The 23,368-nt window shown below is 46.7% G+C and overlaps 1 protein-coding gene across 3 annotated transcripts in view; it reads left to right on the top strand.

The window, feature by feature from the left end:
* Positions 1-13,444, top strand: part of LOC114860081 (protein phosphatase 1 regulatory subunit 29) — a 40,059-nt gene extending 26,615 nt beyond the window's left edge. For all 3 annotated transcript variants that reach the window (XM_029158365.3, XM_055510850.1, XM_029158367.3), the window contains 2 exons: positions 4,548-5,190; positions 5,302-13,444. In XM_029158365.3, coding sequence (XP_029014198.1) covers positions 4,849-5,190; positions 5,302-7,839 — 2,880 coding nt within the window. In that variant the 5' untranslated portion in view covers positions 4,548-4,848 and the 3' untranslated portion in view covers positions 7,840-13,444. The remainder of the gene's footprint in view (positions 1-4,547; positions 5,191-5,301) is intronic.
* Positions 13,445-23,368: the final 9,924 nt, after the last annotated feature.

Raw genomic sequence — 23,368 nt, 5'->3', positions numbered from 1 at the left:
GAAGAGGTACAAAAAGACAAAGTGGAGGAAATTAAGAGACGTGAACAAATATCAGGGCTTGTGCGGGGATTAGAGGAGACGGAGACAAAAAGATGTGAAGGGAGAGAGTTGGCAGGATGTGAAGGGAGATCCACAGAGACCCCAGAGGAGGAACATGAAGAGCAGAAAAACTGAATAAGGAAGTTTAGGGGATTCTTGTCTGAAGGGCTTGTTTGTGATGAACACAGTTAAATCCCAGAGCGATCACTGTACTCACTGAACATATTCACACACTCGCAGCTCGAGTAGTAGCAAGTCTCCAGAAACACGTCTGCCTGTTACATACATGTACTTACGTTATGCTATGAATATGAATATAGAAATATAAAGAGCTAGAGGAGAAGCTAAGTACCAAGCTCGCTGTTGACTGGCAGGAGATGGATAAGAAGAAAGAGCGTGTGTATATTTGCATGTGCAGATGGTCGACTTTTTAATTAGCAGCTACAGTAAACATCTCATTATGCTACGCTAACATAGCAGTTACTATGGCAACTGCATCTGCCAATAGAGTGGAAGAAACAAACATAAAAAGGACTGGGGGTCATTCCATCTGCGTGGCGACAGCCAGGTTGTTGGTTGAAATCCCCTTTTAAATTGGAGAAAGGCCATTAGGTTTGTTTCGTGTGCGGAGGTGAACATGTTGTGCTGCGTGTCCTCATTTGATCCTAACCCGGAGGGAAGCCCCCTGTGGAGATCACGCGGGGGGAGTGCAGCTTGTCAGGACAGACACAGGAGTGGGATGAAGCGCAGAAGCCGGGGTGGGATTAATGAAGGGACTGGTGAGAACTATGGGGAACTAACTAACCTTAATTTGGCAACAATTAGCAGCGGAGCAGAAAGCAGGAGTTAAAAATAGACGGAGCACAGTCCCTCAGTGAACACGCGGGCCCGGCCGGAGTTGATGCACATCCTGCCACAGGAGCGCCTCACAGCAGGGGGCCAGAACCATTCGTACAATGACAAACAGAGCTGAGATTCCAGTCTGCCGCCTGTTGACGCCGCTAATACAGCGTGACAGTGTTGTACGTCGAGTTTGTTGCCTGGAGGCCTGAGTCGACTACGAGTCGCTTTCTTTCCCTCGCGGGGTCCTAACTGCGTTTGAATCTGGGTTCTGATTCCTTCCTGCTGGTTGTAGCCAGGACCAGACGTGAGCTGAGTGAAGCTCAGCTCTCGTCCGCGTTCGGTTCGTTCTGTAGAAGATGCCCAGACTTTAAATGAGTCTCCACGTTAATCTGACTCGTGATGGAATGAGTCAAATCAAGTCATTTACCTGCATCACCATGAGCAGTGTCAGATTCAATCACACATTTTAAAAGATAAAATTTTTGTTAAATCCATTTCTTGGACGTTAGATATTGTTCAGCTTTAGGTTATTTATCGTTCTAAATTCTCTTCAAAACTAAACTGTGCTCAGTATCTAGATTCCTCTTTGGTCTTTCACAAACATGCCACTGTATTCAGTCACAGTGTTGTCAAAAGACAGCGATGAAAATACCTGTTCACAGTCAAGATCCTCAGTAACAGCTGAAATAATCACCTGGTAACTGCTGGATCTGAGATTTCCCCTTTTTTTCCCCAGCTGCTTTTCATCACAGCATTTTGTGTCTCATTTCACCGATGGTTTTCCCTGTTTTTACCGCGAACCTGTCCATTTTTTCATTATTTTGCTATATAATATATTATTATTTTATTTTGTTGTCAAAATCCAGCATGAACAAAACACTGGATGCTGTGGCTGCCGCTGCCTGGAGAAATGTCACTGTGCGTGTGCATCGTGTGAATAATCGGATATGAAACCTTGACTTACAATCTCCAAATAACATTTAGGCATATGCTCTGTCAGTTTCTCATCATGTCACATGTAGTTATTTATAAAATAAAAGAGGGTGAGTGTTCCAGTGCCATAAACATCCAAACCTCTATAATAAAATCCATTACATTATAATACTACAATAAAGGTTTCATTCGTCTTTTTAATGAGCGTTAAAGCCTTGCCATCGTTTCCTTACTGACCTGGTTGAGTCTGACATGCAGGAGGTCCTGGTCTGATTGCATAATGGGCGGCAGGCTGACTGCATCAGGCTGTAATTACACACAGATCCCGAGCCCAAATTGAATAGCGCAGTGCAAATTTGCCTTGTGCCTTAATGTGCATAAATTACCCGCTTGTTGTGTTGACGTGTCGTTCGAGCCGGAGACACATAATCCACAGGTGACACAATTCAAAATGACAACATCATATGCAGCCAGCAGCACGAGGGGTCCGGATGAATTTGCATTTGGACTGACGGTGGCTCGGCTCCAGGAGTCACGTTGGTAAAAGGGAGAGGTGGACCCTCTCCAACTCCAACACCTGTCACTGGAGGCCGTTGCCGTTCAGGAAGGAGGGTTTTGTGGCGGCAGCGAATGAAGAAGATGAGATGCACGGGTCTGATGCAAATGCCAGCGATTCTGTCGGCGCCGGGCGCTGTCAGTCACGCACGTGTGTTCATGGCAACAGTGATGATCAATAAGCGAACGTTGTGCAGCCCGGACCTCGTGAGGAGCCGCGCGCGGTGAAGCCTGAGCGTTTCGAGTGTGTGCATGTGGCAGGAGGCCTCATTTATCACAACCACTAACACAATGTGCAGAAATCCTTTAGACCATCACACATATCTACACAAAAACATAAAGCAGTGTCCTCTCCAGTCACCGCTGTTTAATTCTGTGAAGGACGTAGTCATATTAGTTTAAAAAATCCTTTTTCGTGCATGAACTTGCTGGATTTGGAGACAGCTTTCCGAACCTACTTAAGCGTGCCAGTGCATAATGTTCAATTAGTGCCTCTAATTGTATCCTTTCTGTGATGCAAGGCTGTAATTCAATTAACCAGCGGGCGCTTTTGAAACAGGATTTGCGTTAGTGGATGTAATTCTGGAACGTGGAGGGACGGTGAGACACCTGCGGCGAGCCTGATGCCGCCTCGTCATGTGCCTCAGAACCCAACACGCGGCCGCTCATCCGCTAATAAAGGTTTAGGCTGCTGCCTGCTCTTTGGCTGCTTCTGTCCTGGGGCAACGCCACCCGGCAGCTGCACCAGAGGCCTGGAATCTGACAATGCAGCGCCTTCCTGCAGATCTTGGTTGTGAATCACGCTCCTTCCTCTGACACAGGTGCTCAGCACGTCCCTAGTTCCTCATTCTGTGATCACGTCCCTGAACGCGCTCACACGCTGCGGTCGCTGCCGTCCTCATGTCGGCCCTCTGGGCTCCGCTATGTGGAGCATCAAATGAGATCACGTCTCATGTGGGGGGTGGAGCAGGACAATCAGCTGGCAGCGCATGCAGAGTAAAGGTCTGAATACGAATGAATGGGAGGTAACAGTGTTTGGTTAAAGTCTCCAAATCACAATTTTGCAAACTTTGGGACAATTTAGAAAGAGAACTAAAAATAAACTCAAAATGCAAAACGCTAACCGTGAGCAAAGGTCATCGACTCGCTGCGATTCTGCACTACTTCTTGTTTTCAATACTACACTTTTGCTGCTGTAATAAGTAGATTAAAAACAGGACATTCTCTGCTGGCACCTCGGGGAAGCCTGGACCAGAATAGACTGGAATGAGTTCAAATCTCTGTCGGAATTAGAGAGAATCGGAATTTAGAGCGCAGGGAATAAATTTGGCCTGTTCTCCAGAGAAAGAAAGAGGAAGATGTATTTTTGTTTTGGTGGAAACCTAGATATTGTCAAACTGGGAGGGATGTGATGTGTGAGAAATACTACGACACGTTGACGAGGTGCAGTCCCACACATCACAAACCAGCGTTGCGCCGTCTCCTGGTGCATTGTGGGCGTCGCTCAGGCTACGCTTTGATCTGTTTCCTGCGAGGCTGACTTTCATTTTGTCTGAGGGTCTAATGTCCATTTTAGTGTCCGTGTTTGTGTAACGCGTGTGTAATTGCGAGTGTGTTTTCTGCAGCTGCTGAGCCGGCAGGAGGACAATGTCTGTCATGATGCAACAGGCAGCTAATCCCTTCCTTATGTAAACGCTTGACTGCTATTCAAATGACATGCAGATGGGATAGAGAGCTTAGGGTTTGGCAGGATAGTGTCACAACAAGAAATGTCTGCGGAGACAATGTGCTGTCAGCGTTTCGGTGATTAAATCTGCACTTCCAGTGTTAGGACAAGGAGCACGGAGGAGGGCGCTCAGCATCAGGACCAGATATCCCCGATATCCCCGATATCCCGATGCGCTGGAGTCACTGTTAGACATTAAATGGGTTTGAATATATAACTGTGCCGTTTGCTTTCTTTCACTTTAACATTAACCAATCAGTTTTAGCATGAGCAAAAGCTTATTTTAGTTCCAGTTTGCTTTACAAACCTAATTCACAATTACACAATTACACGTTGTTGTGGAACCGGAAGAATCACAAGGAATGCCTGGGACATTATGCGTGTATTGTTGCTGTTATGTGCCCATCACACTGTTATTCTTATGCTACTTCTGTTCCATTCTCCTCCACAGGTTTTGCCGTTGTTCCCAGGGTTGATCCACTTCTATAGAGGGAGCATGAAGACAAGCTGTGTTGCTCGGCCCTGCAGTCCCACAACACATAGCCTAACATGGGTCCCCTGCTAATCACTATAATGAGCACCGAGCTGTGACTGGCCTTCTTCCCTGTTTCACCACCTCACCCAGACCTTTGACCTTTGACCTTTTTGCTCTCCTTTGCCTCTTCCCTTTATCCTAGAAATCTTTATTTTTTGCTTTTTTACTCCCGTGTCACTCTCCCTCAGCTCGTTCACTGTTTCCCTTCACTGTCATCATGCAGACGCCTTTTGCCACATCCACTCTCCTCCTCTTCATATGTCCCTCCCTCCTATTCTTCTTTCACCTCCCCTACACAGTGAACGGGGACTGCTGGCTCATTGAGGGGGATAAAGGTTACGTGTGGCTCGCTATCTGCAGCCAAAACCAGCCGCCGTTCGAAACTATCCCTCAACACATCAACAACACAGTCCACGACTTGAGACTAAACGAGAACAAGTTGAAAGCCGTGCTCTTCAGCTCCATGTACCGGTTCACCAACCTGACTGACCTCAACCTCACCAAAAACGAAATCAGCTACATTGAGGATGGAGCCTTTGCAGGACAAGCAAATCTACAGGTTTGCTTTTTATTTTGAAATAATACATCTAGGAAATATCTCATTGAAGCCTATTAAGTATAAAAAAACAATGGTAAATGGCCTAAAGCTACTTCGTTTGTGTTTTATCAGGTTCTTCAGCTGGGTTACAACAAACTGACAAACATAACTGAGGGTATGATGAGAGGACTCGGCCGCATGCAATGCCTCTTCCTCCAGCACAATCTCATTGAGGCTATAGCCAGCAATGCATTCTGGGAGTGTCCAAGCCTCAGCAGTATTGACCTGTCGTCCAACAAACTGGCCCGCATCGATCCGTCCACGTTCACGGTTCTCAATCGCCTCATGGTGTGCGAGCTGGCGGCAAATCCGTTCCACTGCGGCTGTGATCTTTACAGTTTCCTGCTGTGGTTGGAGTCGTTCAACAACGTCACGCACACCTACGACCGTCTTCAGTGCGAGACGCCCCGGGAGATGTTCGGCTACCCCCTACTGAGTCCCATTGTGTCTGGCCACGCTGGCAGGAATGCCAAAAACATCCTGTTTCACCACTGCAGAGACGGCGTGATGATCCCAGGAATGACCTCTCTCCCACCGGACTTAGAAGGTCCCTCTGGGATTGGGCCGGACGTGGGCTTTGTGGGGCCATACCTGCAGCCCACCACCTCCTCCTCCTCTGAGCACGGTAGCTTCAGTCCCAGCATCAAGCTCCATCACGTCTCTTTGTCGTCAGCCTCGCTTCTTGTGCAGATCCCACGGCCCTTTAGCAAAATGTACATTCTAACACAATACAACCACACGCTAGTGTCAGACATCATGAATTTGAAGAACAAGAAGGAGATGATCACACTGAACAAGCTGCGGCCGCACAACAATTACACTTTCTGTGTGGGGTCCATCCGCAACTCCCAGCGTTACAACCACACCTGCCTTACGTTCTCCACTCGAACTCCTAACCATGATGACATGCTCCCCACTCCTTCCACCACTACTCACTACATCATGACCATCGTGGGGTGCCTTTTTGGCATGCTCATTATATTAGGCTTTGTCTACTACTGTCTGCGTAAGAAGCGGATGCACGATGAGAAGAGGAAGTCCATCTGTGTCAAGAAAACCATTCTGGAGATGCGCTACGGCCCAGAGGTGGCGGCTGCCGTGGCAAATGATCCGTCAGCTGTCCACAAGCTTCAAGAGCAGTCCAGAGAGCATCATCAGTACCAGCATCACCACGGAGGCAAACTGCCCATGTCAACGTCCTCCAGCTCAGGAATGCTGCACTCAGCCAACACCAGTTCATCCAGACTTTCATCAATTCCCCAAGTGGAAAAGATGGCGACTGCCTTCTCAGAGGCCATGGCTGCGAGTAAAGGAAACTATATGGATGTCAGGACTGGAGGGGCCGGGATGGAGAGGATGGGAGATGGAGGCCATGGAGGAATGAGAGGGGAGGACTTGAGGGACGATGACGGAACAGATCTCGGCGAAGACTCGGACGATGACGGACACGGCTCTGCATCGGAGATCTCCACCATCGCCATGGAGGTGGACAAGGTGAATCAGATCATCAACAACTGTATTGATGCGCTGAAGCTGGACGCTGCAGCAGTTTCTTCTTCGGGGGCCTGTACGAACCCTGCAGCCTCCTCCAACCCTACTTCACCTCCTCCTAACAGTGCATCCTCCCTCACCCGTGGCCTAATACCACTGTCTCAAGGGTTGACAGAGGCATGCCAGGTTATTGTTCCCAACAAAATACCCCCTCCACCTCCACTCCCTGCCCTCAATACCCCTCTCTCTGAGCGCCCGGGGATCAGTGGCGGTGGCTTTGTCGTGAGTCCCCCGTACCGCCCCCCTCCGCCAGCCACCGCTGTGCGTCCCATCCAGCGGCAGATGAGTGCAGACGCGGCCGTGGTGATCGTAAATGCCGTCAAAAAACAGTGCAGCACCACCTCCTGTGGCTCCGTGGGTCGGGACAAGGAGCGTGGCGGGCCCAGGGTGTACAGTCTGGATGTTCCGGAGCCAAGGAGCCCCGATGCGTGCAATCAGCAGCAGCAGTACCCTGATAGGGCCAGTCCCATCAGCTGTGGGGAGCCCTTGGATAGACTGCCTTTGGTGGGGAGTGGGAGCTGTACTGGGGGGAGTGGTGGTGGTTGCGACAGTGGTGGTGTTGGTGCCCAAAATCAGGACAGCCATAAGTCACACCACTACCATCAACAGCAGCAAATACAGCAGCAGCAGCAGCAGCAGCAGCAGCAGCAGCAGCAGCAGCAGCAGCTGGAGGTGCAGCAGGACTACCACTGCTCGGAGCATCGCCACTCCGTCCCGGCCCTGTACTATGAGGGCTCCCACCAGGGCTCCCCGGCCCAGAGGGTTTCCTTCCTCAAGCCTCTGACACGCTCCCGCAGAGACGCAGCCTCTTACTCCCAGCTATCGCCTGCCCGCCACCATTCCAGTTACTCTGGCTACTCCTCCAGCCCGGAGTACTCCTCAGAAAGCTCGCTGCGCATCTGGGAACGCTTTCGTCCCTACCGGAAGGGCCAGCGGGACGAGGCCTGTTACGTGACGGCGGGGAACGCCCTTCGGAAAAAGGTGCAGTTCGCTAAAGGTGAGGACTTGCATGACATTCTCGATTACTGGAAGGGCGTGTCGGCGCAGCAGAAGTTGTGACTGTGACAAACACGCCGGGACACTCGTCTCCCTGACAGGCCCGGGGGGCAGAGGAACAATTTGGAGCTCATAGAGAGGAAAATGTAGGAATAAATTTTGCCTTTGGGTTTTTTTGGCATGCAAGGTGTATAGAATATCGAGCTAAGAGCAAGGACTGTGAAACAGTGCCTGCGATATGAGACTGGTGGTGTTTTGTTTTACATTTCACTGTAGCACCATTTCTGAGTTCTTCTGATTTAACACTTGTGATTTATTTTTGGCACAGGGAGAAAAAAATGCCAACTGTGTAATTCAATAGTGACCATGTTATGTGATCATATGAGTGCCATGTTTTCAGCTTTGGGTAATTACCAAAGGTAAAGGTTGATACCTTTCATGTTAGGTTTGTGTGATCCAATACGTGTTTTCTTGCTTTCTTTCGGGTGCTGTATCACTTTGCAGCTCGCACTTGCCTACGTTTGGGCGTCTAAGTGAAGGAATGAGACTGTGTGAAACTTATGATGTTCAGTGAAAATCTGATACAGGCCTTTCCTCTCCATAAGATCTGTCGCAGTATTTTTTGCCAGGGAGAAAATAACTAAAAGCTTGGTAGGAATGGAGGTCTTCACAAGGGTGAGAATAAACTCAACCCACTACGATTTAATGCGAAACGTTTCCCAACTAAACAACACGAACATCTACCCGAGTAATGAGCAGAATTGAGAGTAATTTAAAAGTGTGCTGAGGCCCAAACCACGTTCCCTTTATGAATACGATGCTGCCTAGCTGGATCTCGTACGGAACAGAAACCAAGAGAGTCGACAGCGAGCGAGGGAATAAATGACAAACAGGCGGGACGAGCTTAGATGTGAATAATCTTCTGTGCCCAGTGTGAACGCACTGCAAGTAGATTATTATTAAATCTATTTACATCGTTCAACACGAAGACCGCAGCACATTCCAAATCCTTTCTCCAACATTCGATAGGACCGAGGCGCCGAGGGAACAGACACGCCTAATTACTGCCAACGTGTCTGGTCTGTTCTTGAAATGAATACATTTGTTGTCTGTTGATAACGTAATTAGCCAAGTTGTGACAGGCATGTGTTTTATGCCTCATGATTGTGTTTGTGACTGTGTAGTACACAGTGGTCATTGTTGGCATGCCTTGTCAGATTATATTGTATATCCCCAAATTGACTTAAATTAGTAGTTGTCAATTTCTTGTCTAGTGACAAGACTGTTAATGGCATGGAAAAATGTATAAATATTAACAACGTCCATTGTGTTTTCCCAGGCGTACATGACTGAAATGCTCAGATATCCCCCATCAGCATTGTGCCTCCTGGTAACAGCCATGATCTAATATCCATACATTTACTTTATTACAATTTTCTCACCGATCCAGACAAAAGCAGGTTTCAGCAGGTCAGCCTTCGTTTCCGTACCACCGGGTGACGCACATCTGTGACATCCCACAGTAAAAATGTGAATCTGAATATGTTCCTCCTCCATTTATTTTTGGTGAAGGCTATATTCATGAGAAAACATGCTCCGGTGACGAGTTTCATTTCTTTCAACGTGTTTGTCTCTCTTTTATTCTCATTTGTTTGCCCCAACCTGCTCCCACAGGTTCAGAGTGTTGGTCGGGCAGGAGCTGGGTGCTAATCATCCTCCTTGCAGGGAGAACGTGGGTCTATGTTGAGTTTTTTTTTATATGCGGTTGACTCTTATGCAGGTCAAACAGGAAGGAGTATGCAAACAAAAGGGTTGTGTGTAATTGTGTCAGTGCTCATATCCCCTGGAGGCTTCTGTAAGTGTTTACAAGTGTATCACTGTCATCCATGTCTGGGAAGCAACTCATACATGAGAAGAACACGCAGCCTTGAAGAATGTTGGCCTCCCATAAAGCTTATTATCATTTAAGATAAGTGATTGACTCAGAGTATGTTTAACTTCTCAACTGCCATTACAAGTTTACACAAATGGACGCGTGCAGCGACGTAACAGTGCAGTGATGTGACAGAAAATACTGTTCTCGTCTGCAACTTTTAATTCCATCCATTTTTCTATTGCCGTTTTCACGTTTGCTACTTTTTCAGAGCACAGGTGTGTTTTCAAGTGCTTTTCTGCTTAGTTCCATTCAGCAGACAGTCAATCTGTGCGTTGGCACCAGAGCGTGAGAAGTTCTAACTCAACATTTGTTTTACTCTATCAAGCAGATCAATAATTGATCAAACGGCCCAGACAGAATTAACGATAGTAGATTTTCTTGTTGTGGCTTTTGAAGACATCAGGTTTCAGTATTTCCACAGGAATGATGATTCTGTACCAATACAGTAAAGTAGACGCTCGAGTTAAAGCCAGCTCAAAGAACCTAAGCACTGAATTATTAAAACCTCAGGCAAAACTAGAAACATCAGCTCTGTCATTATACCCACACAAAACTGTCCCCAACAAAAGCAAACCAACAAAAAGCATGTCTTCCTCACTCCACGTCCGTGTTGAAGCCGTTCAGGCCTCACTTGGAGACTGATGATGCTTTTTTTTTGCTTCGTCCTTGTTGTTAGTCTCAGAGCCACAGGCAATCCACGTGAGAAATCCATTTTATGTGCTATTAATGTTTAATCCTTTTGTAGGAGGAGGCTGGCGCAGGTTGCCTCTTCTATCTCTGCATGTGTACCAGCAGAAAATCACAGACTCACATTCGCAGTTCAATCCTTTGATGTTTCCTTGGCCCAATTAAACGGAACTTTAGTTTCTTAAATAATGAATCAGTTAAATGGGTTGTGGATTTATGTCTAATCAGTTTCTAAATGACTAAAGGAGTTAAATGCTTCCATTAGAAAAAAACCTTTGTGGAAAGTCTCCGTCTTCTCGCTCTGCAGTGAACTTCTATCAACGTGATCTGTCCTTGAAACAAGTGAAGCATTGCTTTAATGAACAATCATCATTATTTGAGGTTAATAACTAAAACTGAATCATTCTAATTATTCTGTCCGTCTTTAACTTAATCCTTAAACTTTCTTTGCATGAATAACAAAAACAGCTCAATGGATTATGTGTAATTTGCACAATTTTGTAGAAATTCTGTCACTTTTTCCGCCCGAACACATGGAGCAGGAAGCGGTGAGTCAGAATAAACGAAGCTAAAGGCCCTTTGTGGACGGCGGGTAATGGGCCGGTCTTCACAGACACGAGAGCAGCAGCAGAAGGTGTTTGGCTGCGTGCGGGCAGACATCTGGGATTAAAGGGACTCCCAGTGCTCCAACCAGCAGGTTGCTTCAGTTGAACCGGGTGAACACACGTGTGCGTGTGCATCAGGGGCCTGTTGAGCAGAGCGTTATTACCAAACGTGCATAAACATCAGCGTTCCTGACGACAGGCCGCTTCCTTTGCTCCGGGACAGGTTTTAGCACTGACAGTCAGCTGCAAATCCATTCATTCTGTGTCTTTAGACCTTTTGTCTAATCCTCTATTAAGTCCATTAGCTTCCTGCGTGGGAGGTGGGTGAGTTTTGTGCCAAATGTGGACAATGGGGAAGCATCCCGTGCGTTTCTTTGCGAAGGTGAAGTAAAAAAAACGACGTGGCAGCTGTTGTTTTCTCTTATGCACTGGCAAAGAAATGTACAGTTACCTGTAGCTGGCTGAGCAGAAGAGCATTTGAAATCACCCCAAAGTGTGCGAGCGTGTGTTTGTGAGTGTGTGTGTGCGTGTGTGCGTGCGTGTGTGATCATTTCCATTAACACAATATGCATTAACTCTGCAAGGTTCCGTTTCCAAAGATGGACAAAGGACTTAACAATCTGTGAAATATCTGTGAATTTTGTACACTAGATAAAAGAAAATATGCTAAGGTTAAAAAAAAAGCTTCTATGGATGTTTTATACTCAGCCTGATCTTGACATGTCTGTGTGTTACTCTACTTTGAGTTGGCCGTTTGTCTTTACTTTGCTGTTTCTCTTCTTCATGCTCGGAGGGGACGCGGGTGTCATTGGGAATCCAGGGATCACCTTTTAGTTCCTCGTAACGACATATGTTATAAAGGTTTAACAACAGAGGAAGCATAACACAGTGTACTACATAAAGAAAAGTTGTTATATTTGCATGATTCCCTGTATTTTTTGAGAGACAAAATATATTGTTGTGTACAATGAGTGGATGTGAATTGAAAACAAAAACCGTAGGGGCTGAAATACCAGTGTTTATTTGAACATTTAGGTTTTAGCTGTTTTTTATTCTCTGTGATGTTTTCTATTTACATTCTTACCCGCTGGGGTTGCTTTTTATTCTATGCTGACACTGCGGCATCCATTGCTACTCGTTTAGCCATATCTGGGAGAAGAGCTGGTAAAAGGTCTGAGGCAGGTACAGTAGGAACTGCACCCTGTCCTTCTCCATTGTGAAGGGTCACAGATGATGGTTATAATTCTCTCACTCACTTTCATTTACATTTATTGGCTCTATGAACATAGCGGCATAGCAGGCTCAATCATCTGACGCATATTAAAGCCTAATTAATTAGAAAGTAAACTGCAATAACCTCTTAAGTTGGCTCAACACAGCCATGGTGTATTAGCTACACTGTTTTACATTAAATTGCTTCATAATCAGGCAAGGCACTTCTGGTTTATCAAGCCTACAGGCTCATTTATAACTCATGCTTGATGCTGTTTTTTTATATATCCCCAAATCCAAACTGGTAAAAACTTTCTAACTGTGTTACTGCGTTATGCTGTGCCGCGTCAGAGGAACAGGCGATGCTTTCTGCAGCCGCTCGCATCCATTGCTATTCCGAGCACATGCAGTAACTGAGTGCTGTACTACTCCAAAAGCCCAGACGATCGGCCTTGTCAGAGCCACAGATTGGAAACTCAGCAACTTCCAGGCGCGGCTCTCAGGTTGCACAGGGAAGGCAGGAAAGTGGAGCCATCCTCAGCCCACGGAGGGCTTCATTTCCTGGGACGGCTCTGTTTAAACGTTAATGTTTCCCAGGTTTGCAGCAACAAAAACCTCCACTGATTATGTTTAGTGGCGAAAGTCAGTGTAGAGACATGTACCATGAAACAGACGTGTTGCAGAGCTCCTAAGGATTAAATGTGTTAAACCCCACTTAGTCGCTGGACTGGTTTGAGTTTCTCTATTTTCAGGAGCAAGTAAATGTGTTTAATGGGGTTTGCAAACTGAGACACACACAAGGAAAGTTAAACACTCATTTTAAACCATTTCAGGGGGTAATGCTTATAAATATGAATTTATTATACCCTAATTAGTTATTAGTGTCATTTCCATTGAAGTTATAACCACCATCTGTGTGAACCCTAATGTGACAGGAAGAATTTTGTAATTTTGTGCCAGGTTTGAGGCTCAGGGGGTCTTTAGGTTCAGACGGCAGCCATCACTGCATCACATGAAGCTCCCTGTTCAAATCTAATGTGGCTCTTCCTCCTGGTTCAGGGACCAAAAGGGAAAGATAACACACAGATTGATGCAGCAGGAACATTTTAGGGCTTTTTGATTTTATTATTTGTTTGTTGCTGATATTGACATTTAGTTTTGCTTTGCAATTTCTGTACAAAAGATCTATTTCTATATTTGCAATAAATTTGTATTTAAAAATCTAAAACTGTGTTTTTGATTCACTTGAGCAAACTAGAAAAAAGCCGTTGAACGTTTAAGGTGAATCAGTGTGTTCAGCGCTGTAATAAGCTGTAGCTCTAGTTCTGTGATTAGAGATTAAACCCCTCTATTTCTCTGTTATGCATTTATAGTCAGTGATGAGGAGAATCCCTCTGATTCAGAGGGCACATCAGATAAGCGCTCCCACTTTAGTTTCAACATATTTAATTAGACATGATGCACCATATAATCAGAGCTTATGATCATCAAGATTTTGAAAATGTCCTTGATTTTTTATTGAAGAACAAAATGAGGAGAAGTCAGGGGATCTTTAAACTTCAGGCCACATTAAGATATACAGTACGCTGCTTTTACATTTCCCAGTTTGACGATTGACCTGATAAAATGAGTAAAATTCCACCGCGTCTGAGCCGATGGATGCTCACATCAGCATAGTGGGTAAAAGGCAGCGCCGTGAAAGAACAAGGTGAGTGAAAAAGTCAATTACTTTCTGTCTGTCTGACAAACTATTAGAGCAGGAGGCCGTCAGTAAGCTGCCAGAGGTGAAGCCATCCCACATGCATGTTTCTACCAAGCACCTCCACCCAGTAGTGAAAGCAGCCACTGCTATTAGTGATTAAACGTTATTTATGGCAGAGTTTCGATACAATGAACCGTTGAATGACAGTGACAGACTGCCAGCGTTTCCTCCCTGTAAATCACGTCTTCGTCAACGCTCTGTTTCATATCGCAGCATATTAACTGTGTGGATCTCCCTCCCTCCATTTTACATCCTTTTATTGTTTTCTCACTCGCCCCCCCCCTCTTTAAACCTTTTGCTTCTCCGACGAAAGAGTCCCTCCTCAAGCTTCATGAGAGAAACAGCAGCTACAGAAAAGTCCATATTCTAAATATCCATAAGTCCTGAAACATGCATGTTAAGCTCTTTATCACCTGGGGCTTTGGATTAACCCTTGACTATACATCGGTTAATCCAGCCTGCTGTCATTGTGTCTCTGCGCCGCGTGTGCACTGTACTGTAAGTGTGTGTGCAGGCAGAATAACACAGACATTAAAGTAGCAGACAGTAAAGGGAACAAAGATAAAAACCATAACATACTGTGGGAACTCCACGGCTTTTATTGACCAGAGAATGTGAGACTTATTATAATCTCCCTTTGACCTCACTCACACACACACACACACACACACACACACACACACACACACACACACACACACACACACACACACACACACACACCTACACACACACACACACACACACACACACACACACACACACACACAGCAAAGTGTGCAGCGCATGTTTGAGCCTCTACTGTACCGGTAGAAACTTTAAAAACTTTGCTAGAAGGAGAAAGGAGCAAAAAGACCTACAGTGGAGTATTAATAAAACATTTCCGTCATTGATCGTTCCTCAGAATCTCATGTACGTGGTTTCTCCTCAAGGTTGGGGAGATGGAGGTTTGAAACAGAGAAACATTTATATTTTCCTTTCACTTCTTTAGAAGGTGGCGTTTGAAATGCAGAGGGGGAGAGCTGCTCCCTTCCGTAACTCTACTTCACACAAAGTTAAAACAACTTGTGTAATTTGCACCAGCAGCTCTCTAGAGAAAAAGCCTTCGCCTTTTTAAAACACTTCTGCTTTTACGCGTGCAAAATGCTGACATTGTACTGTATTAGTGCCTGAGACTTGAGCACAGCTATTGTTGTGTAAGAAAATTAAATGAGGAGCTAAGCTCACATGGACAGTTACATATATACAGATGATTATTCATTGTTGTCTTGTGGGTGATTGGGGTAAAATGCACGATAACATTGATGAAATTGTGTATTTGGATGAAAATTCTAGTTTGTGCACACGCTCTGATGTAACAGCAGGGATGAGCTTAGCTTTAGCCTTTGCTAGCTGCAAAGTCCGTCCCCCGAGCAGATGTGAAGCCCTCACATGGAAGATGCAGACACAGAGTCTGACCTTCTTCATCACCCAGAAACAAAGTTAGAACCTGCAACGGCGTCGCATCCTGCAAAGCTGAGCTCTATTAATATTTTTAGGAGACAGAACGTGGACCTCAGCATATACACAACAACATACAGTATCTTTAGCTTCTGCTGACTCGGCAACTTCACGTAAAGCGCCCGCGTTGCTGTGGCGAATGCCGGCGAACGGGACGTGGCCGTGACGTGCAGCGGAGTCGGCCGCTGCTGGCGGGGATTTAAAGGCTTCCCATGGCACCATGTAATTACTCTGAACAGTGTGTGTCATCCCGGCCCGCGCATTAAAAGCATGTCAGGAATCACATCACCCGGCGCCGTTCTAAAACTATTAACGCTCATTTGAATGCGTCTTCATCCCTCCCTTCCACCCTCGTCGCCTTTAAACCTCCCCCCACTCCTTAATCCGTCCTTATCTTCCGTTCGTTCATCGTTCTTTACTTCCTGCCTCCCTGTGTGAGATCCTCTCATACAATCAGCTGTTCACTAAACTGCATCTAATGGGAAGTCGTTCCCTGAGACAGCTTGTCTATTTGCAGCCTGCTTGTTTAGCAGTAAATAACAGCCCCACCACTCTTGTGCCGTGCACACTGTTGTCTTTGCTGCCTCCCGTGCGGTGGACGCGGGCCAGAAACAAGAAGCTGTGCCAGGAATCCCACGCCGACCGATTCCAGTTCACTTTAGGTTCATTCTATTCTATAACTACAGCGATATATAGACGCCCGAGCGCAAGGTCGAGGCCTCCCTGAGCTACAGAGGCGTAGAAACCAAGCCCCCCCTCAGAAAATAAAATGGAGAAGTTGGCTGAAGGCCTCAGCCTCAACAGCCGGGTCCAGAGGAACCAGAACCATGAGCAACAGAAGCACGCAGCTCCAACACTGAGGCTCTGTCTGCAGGACGGGTCCGCAGCCACTTGGGCCCGTTACAGTGTGTTAGTAGAAGCCTGGTTCTGTCCTGATGCTCCACATCCAGAGCTGCGACGCTGCCAATCATTTTTAATTACGCAGCGCCGCGTCTCCAAGATAATTGTGGTGTATTTCTGATCTAATTACCTCTGATAATAACAGCATTCCTGCTGCTGCCGCCGCCGCCGACACCGGTCGAACCCCGATGAAAAACAAGAAACCGCGCACGAGGGCGGTCGGACGCGCGTGCGTCGGGAAACGGGGCCGACGCGTCCCGTCGGCATGACGCAAATGAGCGAAACGCGACCAATCGGGCCAATTAGAACCTGTTGGACTCCAGGATTCCGTCAGATGTTTTATTCAGCGCGCTTGAATATGAATGACGTGTGATTAATGTTGAATGTGTTTTCAGACGTATTTGTTCATAGGCCGCTCCATTATGCAAGAGCAGCGCGTGGGTGTTCCTCGCTCCGCTGGCTCCAGTTCAGCCTGTAAGTAAAGATCAGATACAGTGGGACGGTACAGTATGTCGAGGAAACGGCTCCCACAATCTTTCAAAGGATCATTTCAAACTATCCTCCTAATGTTGCTGATGATCGATATTGTGACTTTATTTATATAAAGTTGAGAATGAGCAGTTTCATTATCAGCAGCTGAGTTAAACTTTTGCAAAACCATATTAATATTTCTGTTTTATTGCCCACTTGCTGTTTTCCATTTGCCAAACCCGCTTTCTAACAAATGAGCCGACTAACAACGCAGAGCAGCTGAATCCTGTGTTACAGATCCCTGTGGAAGTCGACGAAGGCCGCGATGAGGAGGAGGAACGGAGCGAACGCGTGCTGCCCTTTCTTCACGACGCCGCTGTCCTTCGGTGATCTATTAGAATCTGAGGCGCAGAGACTCCGCTCGCACTCCGTCAACGTCGGCGCACTCACTTTATTATAGGCGCAGACACACACACACACACACACACACACACACACACACACACGCTGTTCACTCAAGCACGGCGATGCCAGACCTTAGCTCAGCCTGTAAACAGCCCGGACCCCTGAACATCCAGCCCTAAATAATCAGCAACAGGCGCTCACGCACCCGGGAGCTTTGCTCGAAACCCGGCGTGCGCGAAGCCAGGCAGCAGCTGCTCCCGTCACAGCTTCACACACAAAGGCCATTAGCGCCGACGAGCACGTACCGTTCGTGCCGTAATTGCACCTGTGAGATTCTGAACAAACAGCAGAACCCGCGTATTGACTCTGCGGCTTAAGACGGATGCGGCGCTGCTCAACGCGCATCCACCAGCGCCGCGGCGGCGCCGAGAGGCCCCTCCGGCGCCCGGCGCAGCCGCTGTTACGCGGATGCGTGTTCACATGAGTGATTCTCAAGTCGAACCCTTGGGCAAATTGTCATAATAATATAATGCGCATCAAAAGTAATTCCAGCCATGAGCAGGAAGTAATGATTCTGGCTTCAGTCGCTTTGCCACCAGGGAGCCACAAGCGCTTCTACAGTAAGTGAAACCAACCTTGGGCTGGAAATAGCAATAAATAAAGCAGCTTTATATGTTATTTCTAATGGCTTTAATATTAAACAAACAAATCAAATGGAGTCTTTCAGTTAATTGATAATATATATTAGATATATATTAGTCCACTTGTGTGTTTAACTGGCTTTAGAACAAAGGCTTGTTAAAAGTGTTCAATATCAAAATCCAACTTTTCCTATTCTTCAACTTTCTGATTTAGCCTCTATTAGATGAGTTTGTTGGTTTTTTTCATGCATTTTTATGTGAACAATAAAGTAAACTGGAACACTCATTAAAAACAACTATTGCCGCTCTGTGAGCTCATTTGGGGCTGGGCTGAGTTATTGTTCCCAGGACCATCTCTTAGCTTAAGGCTTCAGTTCATTAGTTTTATTATCGGTGTTCGTGTGTGTGTGTGTGTGTGTGTGTGTGTGTGTGTGTGTGTGTGTGTGTGTTTGTGCAGCATATACACAGATATATGGAGGATTCACAGAGACGGCGTCGTCCACACGTATGTGTTGTTAATGTTAGAATGTGTTTGCAGCCAACGTGATGTTGCTCTCACTTATGTGGGATCTTAATCTAAACGGTGGCAGAGCTGAAACGTTCGTTCCATCGCACGCTAAGAGCTGAAGGTGTGATTTCTTGTCAGCGCTGGGATTGTTGCGCCGACGGATGATTGTATTTTGCGCAGCCAATTTCTCAATATGTGTCAAAAGCACATATTGTACTGGGTTGGCTGAGTCGTGCTGCTATAACAGGATGCGTCCACATTAATACAGATAATTTCAAAACAATAACACGCTTTGTCGCCTCTGTTGGGCTCCGCCCACACGCTGCTGGCTCGTTCACACATAGGTTGTAAAATATTTCCCCAAACATCTGATTATGTTCAATGAGCAGCAATGGCCGCATTGTTTCCATCCTGGTGGGCAGTCAATACAAAGGTTGGTGAACAAAGAGCCCACAGAGTTTGTTCATCTTAACACTAAGCAGGGATTTAATCACTAAGGTGAATGTGGTCTCTGACTCGCTGTTAATTGACTATTTGAACTGAAATGGACACACATGGACCACAGCAAGACGATTAAGGCAGAGAAGAGCGATCTGTGGGTCAATACAATGTCCAATATCTGTAGAGTCGGGGAACACGAATAACTGCAACATAAAGACATCAGAATCCACCCGATAGCAAATGGAAAAACTGCAGAGTGTGAAGTCTGACTGTCTGACAATTTCAGAGAGTTTCAAATAAATTCCCATATTTTACTTCGGCCTGTTTGTGTCACATGAGCTGATTAAATCTCTGGGATCCCTATTGCATCGTGACTAACCTTTACCTCGCTCCCCCTGCCTGCAGAACTGACCTTCCCAGAAGGCTGTGCACCATCAGCCCACTGCCAGGCCTGTCATGCTCCACTTGGAGTTCATCACGCTACGGACCCCAGCTGACAAGCTGTCACGGCTGCAGACCTCGTTGTCCTCTTCGTGGGACATGAAGGTGTTCATTAAATGCTTGACATGTTTTTGTTTTTACACACACACACACACACACACACACACACACACACACACACACACACACACACACACACACACACACACACACACACACACACACACACACACGCGTTCTTATAGTATTGAGTACACAATAAAGTTAATATAGTAATTATATTACATTATATTATGCACAGATCCAGTAGAAGAGGAGGTGATTAGATGAGTCTTTTAAACCTGAGCGTGATTTCCAAAACTTAGCTAAATGTTATTTTTTATTATATGAATTGATAAAATAAAATGTTCCATTTGACATCATGCTGTGTATGAGATAATCATCACTTATATACAACAGACATTTGGACAGCCAGTATGAGATTAAGTAAGAATATGCAAGTTCATATATCTTTCAAATGTCCTGCATTGAATTCCAGCCTGAGGCCGTGTGTGTATATGTATATATATGTTCTTGAGGTTCTACCAGGGAAGAGACATTAAATTTTCAAGGAGGAATAACCTCTCAGAGTGCTGGCATAAATATTTAATGTGCTCTATTTCTCCATGCAAGGCCTCTAGTGGGTGTGAGTGTGTGCACGTGTGTGTGCGTATGTGCAGACTGTAATTATCTACCTACTGCAAGAACAGCAACAGGGGAAGAGGAGGAGCGGGAGTGTGGCAGCAGATGAAAGGGAGGGCAGAGGAAAAGTCAGACTGCTCACAAAAACATGATTAAGACAATTTGCATTGTTGAAGGGGCCACTGTAAAGGTTTCAGCTCTCTTGCACTGTATGTAGACAGAAGCATGTCAACCGTGGGCGTATACACACACACACACACACACACACACACACACACGCACACACACACACATATACACAGTACAAAGCTCTCACATCCTCCTCCGATGAAAGATGCCGACTGGCTTCTGCAGGATGACAGGTCATTAACATGCATCGAGCTGCAGAGTCTGAGCAGACGCAGGTTGATCAGACTCCGATAAGGCAGCGTGTGACGCTCACGTCACTCATTAGTGCGTTAGTGGTGTGATGCTTCTTCAGTAGCAGCATAGGAACTTTCTTTAGTCACGGTTGATAATTCCACAAATGCTCCAAATGAAGCTTCCATATGATTATGAACAATAAATAGATCATTTCCACTATGTAGACAATTAGTCAACAGCTGTGAAGTAGTGAATTAAGCGTACAGTAATTAAACAAATGCATCTGTTAGTTTACCTAACATCACATTTGCATGTTTAGGAAACTGTACCACTGTCGTTGTTGTATGAATGTTTACTATATTTTAGACGACTGCCTAAATCTCATTTTAGTCAATGAACAGATCTAAAGATAAAAAATACTTAAAATGAACTGACCTCACACACGAGTGGAAAACTCTGACTTTCTCACTCTATGCTTTTATATAATGCCTGATTTATTCAGGCATTATGGGAAAGTTCTGCCTAAAGCGGCAGCTCAGTCGCTTTGTTTCTAACTGACGCAAACACACGCACTGAAGTCGAGTCGAAGGCTCTGAGTGTTGGCTGGAGAACAATAATCTGGCTCACATTATCACTCCCACCATCTTGAAGCTAGAAGATGCCAGAAAAGTCACGACTGATTTTCATGTTAATATACCGCAGAAAGGCCGACTGCTGGACCGGACCAGATGGTTGTTACTGTAGCGCTACGTGTGACAGGAGGCGCTGACGGCCGTCTCCTGGGAGCGTCCTGTCACCGGCGTGAGTTAAAATAGCAGCAATGTAAGGACGGGCTGCAAATGAAGTCTATCTGATAACAACTACACTGACACGGCTGCGATTTGGAAATAATAATGGTAAGCAGCTTTCATTGGACCTACAATAACACTATTCATTGACACGTCAGACTTTACATGTTGGACTGTCAGCGAAACCACTGGCTTCACTCTGTATCGTGTGTTTAGCTGCTAATTCTTCCTGCAGCCACTAGAGCGGACAGAGAGGAACAGTCGTTCGGTTTGTAGAACCATGACAATCTACCCTGCTACATTGTGCTGGCGGGTCTGAGCTCACCTCAGCTCGCCCGCCTGTCCCTGGGTGAGAAACGGACTTCACTTCGTCAGTAGCCGGACAATGTGCAAAATCCCCCAAAAAGGCTTTAAATCCCAGCAGTTCTGGCCCAGTGCTAACCAGTAAAAAAACAGTAAACCAGTGCAGTGATTTTCACTGGTCTGTCAGGACACGGGACACGGAGCATGTGTCCCGCAAACACACACACACACACACACACACACACACACACACACACACACACACACACACACACACACACACACACACACACACACACACACACACACACACACACAGCGGGACGCAGGGATCAGTCATGGACTCCCCAGAGCACGGCTGTGTCGGAGCGAATGCGCTGCGACAGGGAACCTGACTCACCACGACACCCCGGGGAGCCCAGAACCGAGTGGCGGCCCGCGCGGCCGAGCGCTAGCGGCACCAAACCTCCTTCGGAAAGGGAAACAGCACCCAACACGCAGTCAGCCTCCAACTGTCAGCGTCCATTACCCTGACGTTTTCAAATCATCTTCATGCTCGAATTCATCTCGCTGGAGCGGCGCTGGGGCGTCGTCGTCGGTTACGGTCTCAGGGGTGTGAGTGAAACTGCTCCACCATCAGACGTAACATTACGTTCCTCCGCGTTCCCCTCTGATGACACAGAAACAGCAGGTTTTAGCGGTGTAACACGTCCCCCGTGACCCTCTGTGACATGAAGCAATTATCAGCGCTTCTGTGACGCGTGTCAGACGTAACAGCATCAACGCTGCTCGTTACAGGATGGACGCCGTGCATCCGTCCCCCGGGAGGAGCAGGATCCCCAGGGAGCTCCGGTCTGAGCCCAGGCCTCGTTCTGGACACGGCTGCGCTGCGTCGAGCTCCGCAGGTCAATCCTCACGTTTCAGCGTTTCATTTACTCAAGTTCCAAGCGCGTCGGCACGATGTCTGATTAAATCGTGGGATTCGTGGGTCACGAGGTGAATGTATGTGCTGTGGGTGGAACAGATCAGCCTCTAAAACTAACACATCACAACGTGTTTCGCTTTAAGCACAAAGAAATGATTCATATTAGATGAATATTTCATTGTTATAAACAGTAAATACTTTATTAACGCCTCAACGTCTCAAGAAAATTCACTGGAGAAACAGGAAACACGTGAAAGACGTACTGTAATAATCAAAACTATTTAACAGAGTCGATCTCGTGGTCAGTGCGGGTCCATTCGCACGCTGACAGAACCTTTTATCAAACCTCTTGTTCTGATCTCGAGTCCAGATCCAGGTCTAGACGCGCTCCTCGTGCTTTAGACACTGACTCCTTGCTGCCCTTCCGCTCAGCGAGCTCCAGCATGTTTCCTCTCAGTGAGTCTTCGCCTCCTGCTCGCTGCCTCCCGTTGCGTCCTCTCGCACATCTCTCATGTCCGCGCGACGCAGACCCTTAATTACCCCCCAGAGGAGTCGCCTCCTCTTCTCTGCCGGTGCCTTTGTTACGTCCTGCTTCCATCTCTGGCGCGTTTTCGAGCCCGGAGGGATTTTTTTCCCAATCGATTCCCTTCCAGAGGTCGGAGGTCAGAGTCAGCGCAGTAACGCTTGATGCCGCGTGGGCACAGACGGACCCGGGCCTCTCCTCACGCGCCGTCACACCACCAGCGCCGACGGCAGGCGCCGATTAGGACGCACTCAAACGGACTGCGAGTGCGGCCGGAGCCGAAGCACATGGTGAAACAGCCGCCAGCGAGTTCAGCGGCTCCAAATGGGACCTTAACCACAGACGACCAGTTTGGCTCTGTCTCTAAAAGGTGCAAATACAAACTAGTTAACGCCTAGAGAAGTGTGAACCTGTTCACGGGAGTCACAGTGAGAGCGCGTTTCCACTCAAACCTATGATTAACACCTTTTTAATGAGTCACCTGCAGCACCTTGTTCTCC

The sequence above is a fragment of the Betta splendens genome, chromosome 8, assembly GCF_900634795.4.
Source record: "Betta splendens chromosome 8, fBetSpl5.4, whole genome shotgun sequence".
Taxonomy (NCBI): Eukaryota; Metazoa; Chordata; class Actinopteri; order Anabantiformes; family Osphronemidae; genus Betta; species Betta splendens.
Note: the sequence above shows the minus strand (reverse complement) of the source record. Positions and strands in the feature narration are given on the sequence as shown.